Source organism: Medicago truncatula, chromosome 5, assembly GCF_003473485.1.
Source record: "Medicago truncatula cultivar Jemalong A17 chromosome 5, MtrunA17r5.0-ANR, whole genome shotgun sequence".
NCBI classification, from domain to species: domain Eukaryota; kingdom Viridiplantae; phylum Streptophyta; class Magnoliopsida; order Fabales; family Fabaceae; genus Medicago; species Medicago truncatula.
In genome coordinates, this window is record NC_053046.1 from 11,691,472 (window position 1) to 11,710,950 (window position 19,479).

At 33.9% G+C, this 19,479-nt stretch overlaps 2 protein-coding genes across 3 annotated transcripts; one reads left to right on the top strand and one right to left on the bottom strand.

Moving 5' to 3' along the window:
- Window positions 1–5,491: 5,491 nt before the first annotated feature.
- LOC11411111 (disease resistance protein RPM1) lies at window positions 5,492–9,502 on the top strand. The gene is made up of 3 exons (XM_003612648.4): window positions 5,492–5,992; window positions 6,710–7,088; window positions 7,288–9,502. The coding sequence occupies exons 1-3, from the start codon at window positions 5,560–5,562 to the stop codon at window positions 9,329–9,331; spliced, it is 2,856 nt and encodes a 951-aa protein (XP_003612696.2). The 5' UTR covers window positions 5,492–5,559; the 3' UTR covers window positions 9,332–9,502.
- A 1,432-nt stretch (window positions 9,503–10,934) lies between these two features.
- On the bottom strand, window positions 10,935–19,366 carry LOC11410096 (protein SENSITIVE TO UV 2). Of its 2 annotated transcripts, none has more exons than XM_024783994.2 (12): window positions 18,946–19,366; window positions 17,841–17,885; window positions 17,612–17,730; window positions 16,646–16,725; window positions 16,174–16,547; window positions 15,794–15,862; window positions 14,615–14,697; window positions 13,120–13,398; window positions 12,924–13,030; window positions 12,173–12,327; window positions 11,666–11,868; window positions 10,935–11,544 (listed from the first exon to the last, which is right to left on the bottom strand). In XM_024783994.2, exons 1-12 carry the CDS (start codon window positions 19,258–19,260, stop codon window positions 11,280–11,282), a joined length of 2,094 nt encoding a protein of 697 aa, XP_024639762.1. In that variant the 5' UTR covers window positions 19,261–19,366; the 3' UTR covers window positions 10,935–11,279. The 2 variants fall into 2 exon arrangements, with proteins under 2 accessions (XP_024639762.1, XP_013453655.1); XM_013598201.3 differs by having other exon boundaries at window positions 16,646–16,731.
- Window positions 19,367–19,479: the final 113 nt, after the last annotated feature.

Below are 19,479 nucleotides of genomic sequence, written 5' to 3' on the forward strand. Positions count from 1 at the left end.
ATGCTATTATATAGAGCTGAAGGTACAAGCTTTGTTGGTTACAGTTATAACAGAAATAACCAACTCCCAACTCCGTAACTATATAGTAGATACAACTGAAAAAGTAATTGACTTAACAAAGGAAGACCGGCATTTTGGTTGGAAAAAAGGTTTCATCAAAAGGAAGTGTGGGGGTGCTATTGGAGAAATGTAAGGGGGAGGCAGTAGTTCCCTTGATATTAGCTTCATATGACGGACTTGCAATCTTTCTCATTTCGAACTCTGCAAACTTTTTGGACCGAGTCAGCTCTAGGATAGTTTTTTGAGAGTTTCTTTTTACAACTTTCTCACCTGGTTCAGATTATCAAATCCGAAATGTTTCAGGGTGTTGAGGGTGTTTTTATCGTGTTTTTAAACTCTTTTATTTCAGACCTCAAATGCTTGACCCAAAACACATGATTTTATCTCTCTTTGGTTTCATAGGAAATTTATGTGTTGTGTCGAAAATGGATTGAATATAATGTAAGTGTAGTCGAGTCGAGTAGCTGAAGTCAATTGTTCACAATTGTCTGATCAAAATCAAACGGCTCTAATTTTAATAGAAAAAATTAAATATATAATAAATTTTGATCTTGAAATCTGAATCATAGGATATTGATCTCATATAAAGCTTGTTCATTGTTCAACTGGCTTTGTTAGTTTTTTAATGCATAGATATATAATATGCACGTAGTTTTGCTTGTCCAACATCTACATGCATGCATGTGTCTATATACATACATACATGTATGTGTATAATCTAATGCGAGCAAATTTTTCCACAGGGCTGCAAAGATTCTTGCTCCTTTTCAAACTTAGCATATCCTTTCCCAAAAACCTTATTTTTAAGCTAACAAATATCTCAGACACACTTGTTCAGAATTCAAATTTAAAAATATCTTTATTCAAATGTAGTCAATACTATAAAATATCTTTTATTTCTCTTTTTAGTTCCTTAAGAAGTACATCTAACAAGACCCTTTTTTAATACCACTAGAACAGTTTTTTTATTCTGTAATAAAGTGTAAAACAAATTGGCCTGTACAAAATGCTTACTATATCTTATCTCCGTCAACCAAATTTTCTATATGCATTAATCATGAAACTTAAATTTTGACCAACTTCACACGCTTATTTCTATTTTAAAATAAACAACTATTGTTTTTAGCTTTAGTCCAAAAAAAAACTATTTAGCTACATACATAGTTTGAGATTTCTTCTACACTATCAAATATAGACAATTCATATCGAACAGGTGTTTAACGTCTAATATGTATCAATATCCATGTAGTCAAAGTTGTCATCGGGGATGGCCTAGTACGTGGTACAGTAGTCACCCCCAAAATTTTCAATTTTATTTACATTGATTAATGATTTCTAAGTTTAAAAGGAAACTTTTGTATTTTGTTTAGCTAGTGGTGTTATTTGCTTTACAAAGAATAACACATGATTTGTATCTCATAATTCAAGAAGAAAGAAAACAGAAAGAAAGAATTTGAACCAACACTCCTTTTCTAAAATGACTAGGATGATTGATTTCTATAATATAAAAATGGTTGCCCCATTATTCATGTTACCTAGAAAAGACTTCAGTGTCATATTTTATTTAGTCAAACAAGTATAAATTTATTTAAAAATATCAAAGTAATATGCTATGCACCATTTTTTTATAGAAAAAATGCCCCACTTTCATTTTTTTCTTCAAACAATTATAAATTTTAGCGATAAATATATTTTGTTGTTAACCCTTCGGTTTTCATGGAATTGGTACCTGGTAATTTGATGTTCGTCCAAAAAGTAAGATAAGTTTGACCAAAAATTGTTTCTTTCAGATATTAAACTCGAGTTCTCTTGAATAATTCGTTCTTTGATAAAACTCATCAATCATTTGATCCTAATTACTTAATTATTGAATAATATATTAATATTTAAATTTTATCTCATATAAATACAAATTTAAATAAATCAATTTTATCTTTGGCAATTAGCATCCCTAAATCAACTTCTAACTCCGCCTCTACGTGTATATCTATTCAATCGCTTTTATTTTCTCAAAATGATATTGGCATCTATATGCTGGTGGTGTGTCTGTATAAGTTCTTCATAGCTTTTAGTTGAACTTAATGTTTTGTTTACAAATAGACAATTAGTTACGCATCTCTAAGAACAATGATGTGATATGTCCACCGTTTTAATAACAATATAGAGGCCATTTCTTTCTACTCAAGGCATAACCATTTTTACTTGGTAAGTTACATGGACAAGTCAGTCCATAAGTTCTCTTACATCATATGCGACTTAACTGTCTTTGAATTTAATTTTGAACACCTACCAATATACGGTTACTTCTAACTTTATCATTCTTCAATAAACAATATCCTTATTAATTTCAAAGAAATAGCTCATTATGTCCTCACCATGTCAACATGTCAAAAGCCCACTGTTTCAAAGCAAAGTAATGTGAATTCAACTATAGTATGTATCTATGTTTAACATGATGTGAGCCAATTTTTCCAAAAGTCTGCGAAGATTCTTGCCTCTTTTACAATTCAGCATATTCTTTGGAATACGCTAGCAAACGGTTTCGATTCCTTTCCCAAAATACCTTTTTATTTTTTAATATTACTATACTTTTTTCAGTGGTGTAAAAAAAAACAAATAAACGGAAAATGTTAACATACAACTTTTTAAGGAATATATATGTGTGAGCTATGTTGTATTTGATTTTTAAGTGAAATAATTTTTTGTCAAACTTTATATATATTTCGACAGTACTTCATTCTTCTAAAAATCGAAGGTAAATACTATAAAAAAAATATATTAATTATATCTTAAAATGTGTGTAGTCAATGTTTTAAGTCTTATAATGCTATTTTTCAATACAAAATTTCCTTTTTCTTTTTATTTTTTAAAAGGCACTTGTTGCACCTATTAGCGTGACACAATATATTATCTCCATCTAACAAATTCTTTTAATGCAGTAATCAACAAACTTAAAAATTTGACCAACTTCACGCGTTCTTTCTAATTTTATAAACAAATATTGTTTTTGGCTTCATAAATAGTTTGAGATTAGTTATTTCAAAAAAAAAAAAAAAGTTTGAGATTAGTTTTATAGTTTCCATCTTCTCCATGTCAAACCCTCGTTATCACCATTTTTCTTCTTTTTTATCCATCAAAGAGAGGTGTTTTATCATCAATGTTGACTCGAAATCATCCATCCAAAATGTTTTTATTTCTCTTTTAGTTTTTTTTTAACATAAAATTTCCTCTTTTAGTTAAATAAATGATATTTATCGCCGTGAACTTAACTCAGTTGGTAAGGACAATGCATAATATATGCAAGGTTTGGGGTTCGAATCCTGACCACCACAAAAAAAAAGTGATATTCACATATTTTCAGTCTTCTTTCATATGCTTTTGTTATTTCCTCATGAAGTTATTTGTTTTGATTTTTCATCTTGTGCGGTGTGTTTTTATTTTCCGTCTTATTGAAGTGTTTATTTGATTAATGTTGATCAAGTACAAATTCAATCAATGACTTAGGTGTCTTCAACATTACAGATCCGGATGCATGAGTATTTCAGACACTTGAATATAATTATATTGTAGGCTTATGTATTTTGTCATTTTAAATTATTAACGTGGATGTTGTGAGTTTGTACGCATATTCATCATTTTTGTTTTTAGCGACTTTGAATTTGTATTGTATTGATGTACTCTATTAATTGAAGTGAATGAATAATGTTTATTTTTGTTAAAGAAATTGTTTAAAATTACTTCTCCCCGGTCTAACATTGACACTTTACATCCACAAGTCCTAATTTAACAAGAAAAAAAATATCAAAATTGTTAGATTAGACTCTCTGATCGAGGTTCGAATTTCAATTCCTCCACTTGTTGTGCGCGCGAGTTTCCAAAGATTATTGTCATTTCGTTCATCTATCCAAAACAAAACAAAATCGACACTTTACATTTTATATTGAAGATATGTTCAATGTCAAATACATACGAGAGTAGCTAAGGGGTGGCTTAGTAGAGCCATGATCAGCCCTAAAGTTTTCATTTACATTGATTTAGTGTATTTTGGCTCCACTTCTAGAGGGACCATAATTGATTTTGGTGGTGTATAATTGATTTTGACATGTTTGATTGCTGTCGAGTAGAATTTATTATGCATTTAAAATTGATTCTACTTGAAGCTAAGATTTGTACATTTTGATTATAAAATTGATTTTCACACACGAATATAATTCAACTCAATTTTACATGAATGCATTCAAATTCAAACACAACTCACTTTTAATCAAAATCATTTTTTACGAAAATCAATTCTCCCCACATGCTTATAAATTTATCATGTGGTATGCGTGAACTGGTTTAAAAAGGAATTTTTGTGTTGTGCATTGTTTTTTAGCTATTAGAGTTATTTGTTTTAGGGAGAAATAATAACACAAAATTTGAATCTCATCATGCAAGAAGAAAGAAAATAGAAAGAAAGAATTGAACGACCACTCTTTTTCTGGAATGACTAGGATTATTAATTTCTCTAATAAAAAATGGTGGCCCCATTATCCATGTTACCTAGAAAATACTTTAGTTCCATATTTTATTTAGTCAAACAAGTGTAAATTTATATAATAATATACCATGCACCATCTTTTTATAGAAAAAAATGCCCCCACTTTCATATTTGTTTTTTTTTTCTTTCAAACAATTATATATTTATTGAGTAATGAATTAATGTTTAAACCTTATCTCATATAAATACAATTTTAAATATATCGATCTATTTTTGACACCATTAAATTAACTTCTAGCTCCACTTTTACGTGTAGCTACATTCAATCACTTTTACTTTCTCAAATTAATATTAGTATATACGTGTTTGCGTATCCGTAATAGTGCTTCATAGCTCTTAATTGAACGTAATATTTCGTTTCCTGATAGACAATTTGTTATCTACTACTTGTGATGCTGACCTGTTTCAATTTTTAGTGATGAGAAAAGTCGTGCATCTCTATCTCCTGTCTTTACTTGTAAAATGGGGTGAATAACACCTCATTTCCTAGTATACCAGTCATTGCATTCCTCCTGAGATTATTATTATTATTATATAAGCACCAAAGAGTGTTGTATTTAGAGTTTAATTTTTATACACCAACTATGTAAAGTTATTTTATACATGCATACAATGATGTGTTGACATCTCAATTAATGAATATGACAACTCACGTGTTTTCATCCACGTAAATTGTTGTGGCAACACATCATTTGAAGCATATGTAAAATAACTTTGCTATAGAATATCCTAATTAAATCCTTTATTTTAAGGCTATGAAAAACTATAAAGCAAACCACTTCATATAGCTAATAAGTCCCCCTCTCAGAAAAAAAACTAACAAGTCTAAAATCTGGTTAGCATATCATAGTGTGTCTAAGCTAACTAATCTGCTATAACCTTGCATAGAGTTTTTTTTTTTTTTTGAACAGCTATAACCTTGCATAGAGTATTGTCACTAATCCAGAAATCAAGAGATCATGGCAGAGAGTGCAGTTAGTTTTCTTCTGCAAAGGCTTGTGCCTGTATTTGAGAATAAGATGAATTTGCTCGCTGGCGTTGAAGACGAAGTGGTGTATCTGAAAGGACAGTTGGAACTCATAGGAGCCTTCTTAAAGGTTGCAGATGCATTAGAAGAGAGTGATGAGGAACTCAAAGTTTGGGTTAAGCAAGTCAGAGATGTTGCTCATGAGACTGAAGATATTCTTGATGAATTGGAACTTCTTGTCCAGGCGCGTAATCATACAAACAGATTTTCTGTTTCTTTTCGCATCAGGAATATGAAAGCTCGTTATCGGATTGCTCATGAGTTGAAAAGCATCAACTCTCGCATGACAACTATTTTTTCAATTCATAAGAGATTCCTCAAAAAACTTGACACTTCTTCAGAGGCTTCGAATTCCAATTATACAGGTACTACTGACTGCAAATACTCTTTCAAGATAAAAGTAGTAGTGAGTTCCCTAATGGTCATGGACATTGGAGCCACTTAATTATGATATATTTGCACTCTTTTTCATTGCTCTAGCTATACAATTAGAAATAGTTATTATTTTTGGCAGTAGTAATTTGCTGCTGGTCTAATCAAAGAATATTACCTGCAAACTGAGTTTGGTTCAGTTGGTAAGGAGTTGACTTATACTCTACAAGGACGTAGGTTCAACTCCCACTGCCGACATGAGGACCTCGTTGGTGGACAATTTGTAAGTATTTTTATCGGTGCTCTTTGAACTTTGAGGTCTGCCCTGACCTTGGTGAGTCCCAGGGTCCAACTCACCTAAATTAAGTTAGAAACAAAAAAAAAAATCAAAGAATCTTACCGTACTTTGCACACCACTTTTTTCTTTTTCTATTATTTATTGTTACTATTAGCAGAAAAAAGATAAAAATAAAAATAAAAAAGAATGAAGAAAAGGTGTGATCAGTGTTTTATCAACCATTTCTAGTTACTTGCGTCTGTAGTGTCTGACACCATTATTGGTGCGTACGTATCAGTGTTGTGTCCGGTGTATATATCTATAGCAGTGTTTCTTAGTGAACAAGTAGACATGTAAAAGGGGAAGTGTATATGTTTCTCTATAAAAAACTCACTTGCCAGACTAATACAACACAAAACATGTTCTCAAGCAGGTAAAACAAGGCATGATCAACGAGGAGATGCTCTTCTCCTGGACAACACTGATCTAGTAGGCATAGACAGACATAAAAATTGGCTGATTGGGTGGTTGATTAAAGGTTGTCCTGGACGCAAAGTAATTTCTGTTACCGGAATGGGAGGGATGGGAAAAACTACTTTAGTGAAGAAAGTATATGATGATCCAGAGGTGATAAAACACTTCAAAGCTTGTGCTTGGGTTACTGTTTCGCAATCTTGTGGCATTGAGGAGCTACTCAGAGACTTGGCCGAAAAACTTTTTTCTGAAATAAGACGAAAAGTTCCAGAAGGCTTGGAAAACATGCACAGTGACAAGTTGAAGATGATTATTAAAGAGCTCTTGCAGAGAAGGAGGTACTGATAGAAAAATTGATATCTATATTGATAAATTTAGAAGAAAATAACAATTTCATTATAATTGAATCCTATAAATAAACAATGTAACTGACAAATACTTAAAACATAACTGTCACAATTTTTTTGACAAAGAGGTCTGACATAACTGTCACAATTTATCTCCTCTTATATTGTTCTCTAACAAGAGGTTTAACAGGTACCTAGTTGTATTTGATGATGTGTGGCATATACATGAATGGGAAGCTGTCAAATATGCACTTCCAAAAAACAATTGTGGTAGCAGGATCATGATCACGACACGCAAATCGGACATAGCCTCTATTTCCAGCATAGAATCCAAAGGTAAGGTGTATAACCTACAACCCTTGAAAGAAGATGAAGCATGGGATCTATTTTGTAGAAAGACTTTCCAAGGTCACTCATGTCCTTCATACTTAATTGACATTTGTAGTTATATCTTAAGAAAATGTGAGGGCCTACCCCTTGCAATTGTAGCAATGAGTGGTGTCCTTGCTACAAAAGACAAGCACAGGATAGACGAATGGGACATGATTTGCCGTAGTCTTGGAGCTGAAATTCAAGTCAATGGGAAACTTGATAATCTGAAAACAGTACTTAGCCTCAGTTTTAATGATTTGCCTTACTATTTAAAGTACTGTTTCTTGTATTTAAGCATGTTTCCTGAGGACTATCTGATTCAGCGCATGAGATTGATTCGGTTATGGATAGCAGAAGGATTTATCGAAGCCAAAAGCGGAAAAACAATGGAAGATGTTGCAGAGGATTACCTCAAAGAACTTATAAACAGAAACTTACTACAAGTAGCAGAGACAACATCTGATGGAAGAGTCAAAACTTTGAGAATCCATGATCTTCTGCGAGAGATTATCATTTCGAAGTCTAAGGATCAAAACTTTGCAACAATTGTCAAGGAACAAAATGTGGTGTTGCCTGAAAAGATTCGGCGACTTGCGCAACACGGCCCGACACTACCAAATCCAAATGGACAGCAACATAGATCTGTTTCTCAACTTCGTTCACTCTTAATGTTTGGAATGACTGAAAGTTTATCTCTCGGAAAACTGTTTCCGGGTGGATTCAAACTCCTCAGTGTTTTAGATTATCAAGATGCACCTTTGAGAAAGTTTCCAAAAGCAGTTGTTGACCTATATCATTTAACATATCTGAGCTTGAAAAACACACAGGTGAAAGTGCTTCCAAAATGTGTACTAGGAAAGTTGCAAAATCTAGAAACACTTGATCTTAAGAATACTCGTGTTACAGAATTGCCTGCAGATATAGTCAAGGTTAAAAAGCTTCGCAATCTGCTTGTATATCAGTCTAAAGTAGAAGGTTATGCACAATTCCACTCGAAATATGGTTTTAAGGCACCTCTTGAAATAGGTAAATTACAGTCACTGCAAAAGCTTTGTTTTGTAGAGGCAAACCAAGGTTGTGGCATGATAATAAGACAATTACAGAAGTTAAGCCAGCTAAGAAGATTAGGCATCATGAGACTCAGAGAGGAAGATGGGAAGGAATTTTGTTGGTGCATCGAAAAATTGACTAGTCTGTGTGCCTTATCTGTTACTTCTGAGGGTGAGGATAAATTTATTGATTTGACATCCCTTTGTAAACCCCCTCCATTTCTTCAAAGATTGTATTTATCAGGGAGACTACAAGAGTTACCAAGTTGGATACCTTCTCTTCATAATCTGGCCAGGTTATTTCTGAAATGGAGCTGTTTGAAACATGATCCATTGGTATATCTGCAGGATTTGCCAAACCTTGCACATCTTGAACTACTTCAAGTTTATGATGGTGGTGAAAACATGTTGTTGCATTTCAAGTGTGGGAAGTTCACTAAGCTCAAGGTTTTAGGCCTTGACAAATTTGAAGGACTCAGTCAGGTGATAGTGGGAAAAGGTGCAATGCCTTGGCTTGAAACACTGAGCATTGGGCGTTGTGAGTCATTGAAGAAGGTGCCATCAGGAATTGAAAACCTGGCTAAACTTCAAGTTCTAGAGTTTTTCGATATGCCAGATGAACTCATGCTGACAATATGCCAACATGGTCCAGGAGAAGATTACTGGAAAGTATCACATATACCAGAGGTTTATTCTACCTACTGGAGAGATGGTGGCTGGGATGTATATGCACTAGACAGTCGCAGAGATTGTTCTCCCCGATCTGGCACACTCAGGCGAAGCCATGAAAGCCGGAATCAGTGGAAGGTGTAGCTTTAAATTATAGACTTATAAGAAAAATGTGTATAACAAGTTATGTATATTGTATATTAACAAACTGAGATGACATATTTCATGTATATATGTCAGCACTACAGATAAAGGTGTAGGTTTTAATTCACCTTTGTTTATATTTGACCATCAATATATATTATTCTTCCAGTATATTTCCAATGTTTATAATGATTACATAAATAATGCATTATTTCTCGGTCAATGTTTTAAAAACTGAACCGGACAAGGGGAATCGGGAAAGGGAAGGAAACTGAGAGAGAATTCAACTCTCCCGGTTAAAATTTTCTGCAGTAGAATATCATTCAATCATTTATTTCTACTGCATCGAACAAAGACATTAAGAGCGAACTGAAGGGTGAGGGTTTTCACTGGACACCCTCAAATGAAATATCCTACGGAAGAAGGTTCGATAAGTGTCTAAGTACTTGGGAACCCTTCCTTAAAAGCTAACTATCAGGGGCAAGAAAAAAGCCACTCAAACACACCACAAATGCACTAAGGCTCTGTTTGGTAAGAAATAGCTGATAGCGGATGACTTATAAGCTAGCTTACAGCTGATAGGGGATAAGTTAGCTTAGTGTTTAAATAACATTTACCAAACAGGTCTTTTTTAATCATACGAGATTATAAGCTATAAGTCAATAAGCTCATTCTTATGTCTTACCAAACAAACACTAAGTGCTGAGAAATGAGAATTGTGGGTTTGAACCAGCACTCTAGCATATCAAATGTCTATGCAGCTACACTACAATCTGAGTAGTACCTACAGAACTGTTAGTGAGTTAGTCAGTTGGTTAATACTAATCTAATAAGCTAGCTCTGCAAAGAAAGCACATTGTACTCATTTCAATATCAATTTTAGTCATGATTCCTTTTGATATTTACTCCCAAACTATAGTTTCTAATATTATCAGTGATAGATAACATTAACATATTACAAGATGCAAATAACAGATAATGGGAAAAATATAGAAATTACCTCAATTGGAAACTAAAACTACTTTTTGAGAACCGCAAAATGCAGTTGCACGAAATTGAAAAGTAGTTCAAACTCGTTATTGAGATTGAAAATTAATATTGTACACATAGTTCATCTTATTGATATGTTTATCCTTTAACTTATGTGGAGATGGCTCAAATAACTTATTGAAACAAGTGAGGCTCATTTTTAGAAATCAAGCCAAGAGAAGCTAAAATAACTTCGGAGTTATGCTTTCCCCACTTCAATCGTTTATTAAATACATGTAATTAACACAACTTTGAACAGTTATTTTCTTGAGTAGATTTTACTCTTTTTTAATGTATAGTTTTATTCCATGAAATTAACTGAATTATATAGTTAATGTTCATACCAAAACCATAACATCAAAAATTTGGAAATATTTGTTAAAAATATAGTATGAATCTCATAGTGCACAAGTATGAATCTCATAGGCTATTTTATTTTATTTTTTTGAAATTATTTAACATGTATGGATTTTCCTAGAGACTCACTTGTACCACAAGTCATTAGTCTAATTTTCTGACCAAGTTGTCAACAATAGCATTGGACTTAACCCATTAAAAGAAAGGAAACATAGCATTTTGAAATACTGATAAATCACTTTCAATGACTTAAATCCAAATGACAAAAGGTGAATCATTAAATGAAGTATTCCAATTATACAAAAATCTGAATGGGAGATATATGATATATCTATCATATCAACCAAAATTCCCCCAACCTCGGCGCCTGTTCCTGAACCAGTCAAAATTTGAAGTGTATAAAACACACCTAAAACTATAGTAACGAAGAACTTTATTTCTTTATCTCGACTCTCCAAAGACTAACATGCCTATCTGCTTCTCATCATTTCCTACCGGCGTAGAATGATACATGCATCCATATATGTACAGAAAAATAAAACAAGGGAATTGGAAGGAGACTTCATCCCAAGTGATCTGGTATGTGCGTCTCTACCCTATTCTTGAATTGGCAAGCAAGGTCAACGATTTCAGTTCGTCTTATTTGCTTCACCATGCTGTCCTGCTGCTCGTTTTCATTTCCTTTCCGAGACAAGCCGGTTGCGACCTCAAATGTCAAATTAGCCATCGCCCTCTTTTCTGTTAAACCGCGTATAACGATGGCAGAATATGATGGACTGGATACTAGTCTATTAAGTAATATCAATATCTCCCGCATAAGAAATGTCCTGAATACAGATTGTTCAAAATGAGTTAAAGGAAATCAAAGCGACTTGCTTTAATCACAATGCTAAGATGTGAAGATGTAAAGAACTTTCATGATAGTATTCAGTCAATCAAGTTTATTACCTCTCCTTAAAAATTTCTGGCATCTCATTGTCTGCTTGGGCTTCAAAGAGATTCTCAGATAACAGTAATTGCAAAATTGACTGAAGATAGTTTACACTTAATGTAATAGAGAGCCTATGGCCCATAAAGATTTCAAAACCAGGTTGTCCCGATGATGCAAGGAAGGACAGCACAAGAATAGCCTTTCTGCTTATTTTCAACTCCTGAAATTACAATGACATAAACTTTAAAACAGACTGAAGTGGCTTGGCACATCCCTATCATTAAAGAGAATAAGAAAGAAGCTTTTAATCTTCAGATGAAAAAATATATATCAACATACGTAAAAGAAAATAACAATAAAAATGTAAGATAACTGCATAGCATTTTAAAACAAAAGGGTTTGCAGAAATTTTAAAAACCTTCCGAAGTCTTTCTTTACTCATTTCTTGTAAGTTCCTCTAAATTGCATATTTTTACATTCAAACAAGACAGGAGCATTTCCAAACGAAGCCTTAACAAACTTACCAGTAAACCACATCTAATGAAAGATAGACAATCAGCCAGTCTTAGAAGGATGATTTTAAAATTTTCAAAATCTGGCACAGATGCATTGTCATCCGTTCCGCTGCTACTGTCTCCCTCTTTGCAACCACGGCAGAAAGTGGCCAATAGTTTTGGACCTTCAACAAATGAAATAAAATTCAAAAAGAATACCGTAAATAGTTAGCATCAGATAAATAGAATGCACAGCAGATGATACAAACTGGCATTGACTCTCAATTCTAAAACTAGAGCTGCTCAGAATGACAGTCTAAATTAGACATCTCAAGACCATAAAGTATATGGAGGTTCAAGGCATGCTAAAGCTGAAGACCTAGAATTTTCAATTCAACAAGCATCATGGAACAGGATTTAAATAATACCACGATCTACTACTCCTTATACGAGCTTTTTTAAAGGTGGACACCGGGCAGAACTGAACTAATTAAGATTGTACAAGTTCACGTGTTTATGGTAATTAAAAAAAAAAGTTGAGGCGGGAGGTTATACATTCAAACCTAGTCAACACAGTCATCGTAACAAAAAATTCATGAACTGAGTCGCATATTCTAAAATGCAGGACATGATGAAACAATCAAAAGAGGTAACTATGAAACAAATAACAATCTCATCCAAACCCAAATGATGAGGTCTGCTTTTTATTTTTTGATGTTGTCAAAGTCTTGGTTCAATTGAAATGAAAGGTGGCAGGAATCAGATTATGTAGAACACTTACAATTTAGTACTAGGTACAGAAGTCTTAGAGTTTTCTCTTTTACACGTAGCCCAGCATCCTTCTTGAGCAATTCCGAAATAGTTTTGAAAACTGTGTTCTGACTAAACCTGTATTCAAGCAAATTTCTCATGGCATTACTATAATATCTATCTTCAGAACCAACATTTGAACAGAAAAGACGAACACAAAAACTTACTTCTCCCTCTCAAAGTAAGCACTACTTCTTAGGAAAAGCAGAATCATGATGGAAACTGTCTCTAGTCTCACGTTTTCTTCTGTGATCCTCATGGAAATGTGGTGCATTATGTCAAAAATATTAGACCAATTCACATGAGGTTGTAAGGCACTTGGATAGTTGCACGCTTTTCTGCTTAGCATATCTTCATTAAAGGGCTTCCCATCTATCACACCGTCCAACCCGTCAAAATCCAAAAGGTCCTTCCCAATGCAAATTCCATCCATGAAGACACTGTCCCTGAGCAGAGTGCACTGGAAAGATCAAATCATAAGTTGATAAGAACATGAACAGCAGAAATGAAAGAAAGAAAAAGTCACTTAACATACAATTAAGCCTATTCTACAGCAGTCTTCACGAAGGGGAAAAGTCCCAGAATGTTTCAGTGATAAAATAAGCACAGAAGTAACTGTATGTGGTAGGTCAATTATCCAAACACAACATGTCCATCCAGTAGGTGGTAAGTGCATAATAAATATGAGTTTCGTGTTCCTCGTATTATGTATAAGCAAGCAAAAACATACGTGTGTACACATTTAATTATAGGGTATGATTTTTCTTGTCTTTTGTCATAGTTATCATACTCAGACAAGACATCAACCATCAGGATCATGGTTCACAAGGTCAACCAGAGGGCAAATGGTTACATTATAGATGTATAAAAAAGGGCAGCCCGGTGAACTAAAGTTCCCGCGTGTGCAGGGTTCGGGAAGGGGTCCCACCATTTTGGTGTATTGTATGCAGCCTTACAGTTACACTATTTTACATAATAGGTTGTTTCCATAACTTGAACCCGTGACAACAACTTTACCATTGCGCCGCCAAGGCTCACCCTTCAGATTTTAGATGTAAAAATTGAAATACAAATATAGAGCTCGTTGTTACAGCTTTATTTAAAAATGATTTTTAAAGTATTTCATCCATTTGTTATATCTTTTTTAAAAGAGAATTTAGAAAGGGGAAAAAAAAGGCTTCAAATTTAAAAATGGTTTAAAAAGCTTCTCATAAAAAATCATTTTAAGTATTCCATCATTTTGCTATAACTTTTTTGGATAATATAATTTTAAAAAAAATGCTTGAATTGATAAGTTATTTTGAGACCTTTCATAAAAATCATTTTCGAGAGATATTTTTTTGAAAAAATGTGATTTTTATTATGTTAAAACCCTAACAATGAATATCTAAGTCACTAAATATCAAAATTACTCTTTTAATTTATAGCAAATAAGCTCGAAATAGTTTTGACATCTTTTAGTAAGTTCTCATAAAAATCTATTTTGGAAATCCAAAGTTAAAATCACTTTTTTTAATCTATAACAAACGGGCCCATAATGACTTCAGAAGAAGTAAGGAACCAACTTAAATTGCAACTGTGAGAATGGACAATACAGACACAAATTCAATAAAAATATAAGGTTGTTAAAAACAACAGAAAATGTCACTAAGTATTGCATACCTTCTTTTGAAATCCTTTTCCGATTCCAGTAGGAGCTTCAGAACAGTATGCAGTATACATAGAGAGCTATGGACAAAAGCAACCTATGTAGAAGGGAAAAATGTGTCACCAGAGACTATAATATAAAAAACAAGAGAAAAATAACACTTGATAAAATTACTGTCTTGACTTTAAGAGACCAATATGTAAACTTTCATGTGCATGGATATTTTCAAATAAAAATATCACCAAAGCATAAATTACACGAGCCAATATTCACCCATAGGCCATATGCTCTTGCTCAAATTTTAAATAAAAAAATATATATCATTTTGGAGATATCATAATTCTCAAGTAATCAGGTACTTAAGCCAAGAAAACTGCGGAGAAGATGTCCATCTTATAATTTACTACGAAATTTAATACAGTCCAAACTGAACCTTAGAGACCAGATATATCAGAAGTCTCATCTATACTGTATCTACAAAGTTTAAGGCTCAAATGTTTTGAATTTCTACTAAGGGAAGAGTCTTTGTGACAAGGGATGGTTAACACTTGCACTATCCAATATTCTCAACTCATTGTATGCTCAATATGCACCATTCAAATTTTTAGTCCAATCAGTTAAGGATAAGTGTGAGATCAAAAACCAAAATAACTTCAACATAATTTATGTTGGATATCAATTACTTATTGAAAAAGGGGCCTAAATGTCTTAAATGAGGTGCAGCTGCAACAATCGATATTTTGGTCGCTATAGCAGCTGCTACGGCTGCTAATCTAAACTGCTCCGCTACTGCATGTCTTGTAGAGGCCAGGGGCCCTCTGCTACACCACAATAGCGCACTATTGACAGAACATTTAAATTCAATGTCACTTTAAAGGAAGCTATATGCCCATGTGTGCATGAACACACATATATATTACAACTTACAAGTACTCGTAGCTGTTAATGAAGATTGGCTATCACCAGAAATGCAAACACACACTTGATATAGAAAAATGAAAGGAGTCGTGTTGCCTTAAAGTATGCTAGTTTATTACTTTAATTGAAGAGAAAGAAGTGGGGGACCTTTGAGAACAAGTGGCTACTGCTTATGAAGAAAATTTGATTACCCACAGATAACAGTTGTATAATCTCGCAAGGAATTTGAAAAAAAAAATAACATTTCTTCACAAATTTAGAATAAAAGTACTCACATTTTCCATACTGCATAGATCAAGCAACGGTGGTATCAAAGTTTCCAATACATCTGTTTCATGAGCTATCTGCAAAACATACCATTAACTGGATCATATGCAAACTCGACTAACATGGATGAACAATAGACCCAGCTCAATAACAAGAGTATCTAATATGTAACCAGGAAAAGCAATCAGACTCACTCGGCCCATGCAAGATTTTTAAGCCGTGTTATTTAGAGGAAAAAACAAGAATCAACAATGAGGGATTGAAGGCACTCAACTTTTAAGCCAAGCTACTAATTCATGTCGGGAATATCCCCATTGGATCAGAAATATGCAACTTTAGATATGAATTCTAAAGGAAAATATACACCAATTCATGGTTGAACTAATACCTTTGTCAATGCATTGTAGAGATGTGACACCTTTGTAGCTTCGGGAGTATGGACTTTGGGAGTATGGAAACAATCATTGAGGTAATGCAAAGGTACTCTTGAAGAGATTACATCTAAAATGGGTTTTGGTGTTATTTCAGAAGGTGGACTTGTGCTCATGTAGCCAAAAAGATAATGAATTTCTTTTTGACAACTGGCAAACAATTTGGATACAACATCACTTCGAAGCATTTTGTTACTTGGTGACCCCCATACTGCCAGCAAATTCTGGGAGAGGTCAAGATGAGCCGAAAGGTCATCGCTTGGAAGATCTTGAGCTACTCGATGAGTAACTATTTCGGTTTCAACCCCTTTATCTTTAGCAGTTGTCTCACCTGGAACACAACAAAAACATGTCAAGGGTGTCCCACCGTGTTAGAAGCAAACAGAAAATTCTTTTAAATGAGGAAGAGGGATTATTCGCATGCCTCACCAGTCGGATAGTTTGAAGATACTCCACTTTGAAATGTTGAAGAGGCTTTAGGAGGGTCAGGAGCACGAATTCCAAAATCCCTGCCACTATGGTCCCTCGTTAATAATAGATTTATGCCACATGTAGTGCAACACAACAACAGAGAGAGAGAGAGAGAGAGAGAGAGAGAGAGAGAGAACACAAGAGAAGGAATATAAATACAATCTCACGGCTGTTATATTAGACACTTCTAAGTTATTCCTCATGGCCAACCCCAAGCTAATAGGGCTGCGGTTATGGTGCATAAGGAAATCCTTATGCACCCTACATAAATTCAGAAATGGTTTTTGTGAGTTGTACTCCAAAACCATTAGATGTACTTAATGGTTTCCAGCACCCTGCATAAATCCCAACCCAATTATGTCAAAACCATTTTGCTGTGGAAATGGTTTCTGTGAGTTGTATTCCAAAACCATTTCTGGATTTATGCAGGGTGCATAAGGATTTCCTTATGCACCATAACCGAACCCAAGCTAATAGAATAAAAACCTCTCAGCTGATGGGATTAACCAAGTTAAACTGCTTTATTTCAGCTGAAGCATGAGCATTTAGATTAGTAGAGACCATTTGTCAAGACCCAATTGGTAACAAGGTTGTCTACTATAAGAACCGGTTACTTTTACCACTGGCCATTTATACATATACATGATATACAGAAAGGTACATGTTTACTCATAGATATACTAAAAAGCTACACATTTTATTGTTCAATTCATAACACTATAAAAAGAAACTTGAAGGTCTCTTTTTAATTCTATCAGTTCATTTTCAATGTTTCTGCCTATATACCACATCATTTAAGATATGTAAGCAACTATGACTTAAATCTGCAAGATATAGGAGATGTAAACTGCAATCTTTCTAGTTCGCTAATTCTGAGGTGCATCGAAAGTGTAAAACAAAACAAATTAATGAAAAATGACTTACTTCTCTATGCTTTTTGAACGTTTAGCACGGGCATTATCTTCTTCATTCTCAGAAGACACGAATTTGGGCTGATCCTCTTTCTTGCATCTATCGTTCTTTAACTTGAGGCACTCCTTTTCCTGAAAGCATGCAAAGAAGTTGTAAGAGGCATGCATGCCTTTCACTGACTATCAGAATCTTGTAGCCAGCCAATTCAAACAAACAAATATGTATAATTGCACTAGCATACCAGATTCACAATCTGTTTTGAAGCACATCTTGGCTCCCTATGTTCCTGTTATCAACCAATTTAAACAAATGAGTATAAGGATTGTGGGATTCAAGGTGGAAAGTGTCAAAATTGATAATACCGCGTGCCAAACATGATATTCCCAACAATATACAATTTGGGCACCATCATAAAAATATAATTTGGACTCTAAATCTTAGCCAGACATGCAGAAAACTTTACATATTTACGTCAAACTAGCTTTGAGAGTAAAAACATTCAAACAATAAGCACTTCATTTCAAACTCAGCAACTTTACAAATCAAATTCATTTAAAATCACGTTTATCCAACACATGCAGAAATACACTAAAATGTGCATCTTTGTTCTTACTCAACCTAATTTAAAAGTCCATGCATGTGGGCTGTTTAACATTTACCGTAACACATTTCAAAAAAAAAAACATTTATCGTAACACATCAGCATAGAAAAGGCCATCTTCATACCTCATCATTTCCAACACACACACACCCCAACACAACAAGAAAGATCACTACAAATAGAAACCTTAATGTTTCACAATTACAATGTCTATAGAAACATTCTGAAAACTTTTTAAAGTAAAACCACAGAATTACATCGATTAAACTTCATTATCTATGTACATACATGGTTCCTCTATGTTTACCCTTAACTTCCAATACACTTGATAATCTTTGAATTGCTCTTTTTTTGAAAACTCGTATCCAGCACAATGACAGACTAATCAGGGGGACCAATCCCACCGTCGACTAACAGAAGCCTAATTGAACTAGAGCAAAGCCCTATATGGACGGGACCAACACAGGAATTGTTAGCGCCTGCACGATTCGAACCTGATAGCTAAAGAAAAGCGCACTCCTAAGTCACTAGGCCAACATCTTTATGACTTAACTAAAGAAATCATAATCATGCTGTTTCTTTTCCTTTATAAACACTAATACTAATAATAATTTTTCTTATTTGAGACAAACAACAGCATAAAACAGAGAATGAAAAATGACCAATTTTCCCAAATAAGCAAGAACTTTAACAAAACCCATATAACAAAAAACACAAATTAATCAAAACCGATTTCAAGAATTACCTTAAATCGCTCAAATTCAATGTCTTTATCATGAGTATCGAAAAGAGTAGGAGCAGGTCTTTGAGAAAGCTCTCGAGGAGGTGAGAAACCACCAGAAACAAACGGTTTCGGCGGTTGTTGTTGTTGTTGTTGTTGGAATTGATGATGGTTAGAGAAAGAAGTGGAAGAAGAAGAAGGGTTTGTAGGGTGGGGTTTGAAACTGGAAGAGATAGCATCGGTTTCAGCTTCAATAACGCTGTTGAGGAAATCTTCGTCCCATTCATCGCCTAAGATATCATCGGTGATGTTGATGTTGTTGTTGTTGTTCATCATCATCGATGTTCTTCGTCGACCTTGGATTCGACTACTTAGGTTTTCTTCTCTGTTACTTTGCTTTATTTGAATTTCATTTGAATGTAACGTTTTTTTTTTCTGCTTTGTCAGAGTAAAATAACAGATATTATGGCTCTGTTTTGTAAAAATAGCAGATAGCCGATAGCTTTTAGCTGATAAGCTAACTGAAATGTTTGGTAAAATTAGCGGTTCAACTAACTT

Excerpts from the sequence above, each read along its gene's own strand:
- LOC11410096 (XM_013598201.3), bottom strand. The coding sequence starts at position 19,260 with ATGATGATGAACAACAACAACAACATCAACATCACCGATGATATCTTA. Across the intron at positions 17,886-18,945 it reads TTGAATTTGAGCGATTTAAG|GAACATAGGGAGCCAAGATG; the intron begins GTAATTCTTGAA and ends GGTTGATAACAG. Across the intron at positions 14,698-15,793 it reads ATCTATGCAGTATGGAAAAT|GTTGCTTTTGTCCATAGCTC; the intron begins GTGAGTACTTTT and ends CCTTCTACATAG.
- LOC11411111 (XM_003612648.4), top strand. The coding sequence starts at position 5,560 with ATGGCAGAGAGTGCAGTTAGTTTTCTTCTGCAAAGGCTTGTGCCTGTA. Across the intron at positions 5,993-6,709 it reads TTCGAATTCCAATTATACAG|GTAAAACAAGGCATGATCAA; the intron begins GTACTACTGACT and ends GTTCTCAAGCAG. Across the intron at positions 7,089-7,287 it reads GAGCTCTTGCAGAGAAGGAG|GTACCTAGTTGTATTTGATG; the intron begins GTACTGATAGAA and ends GAGGTTTAACAG.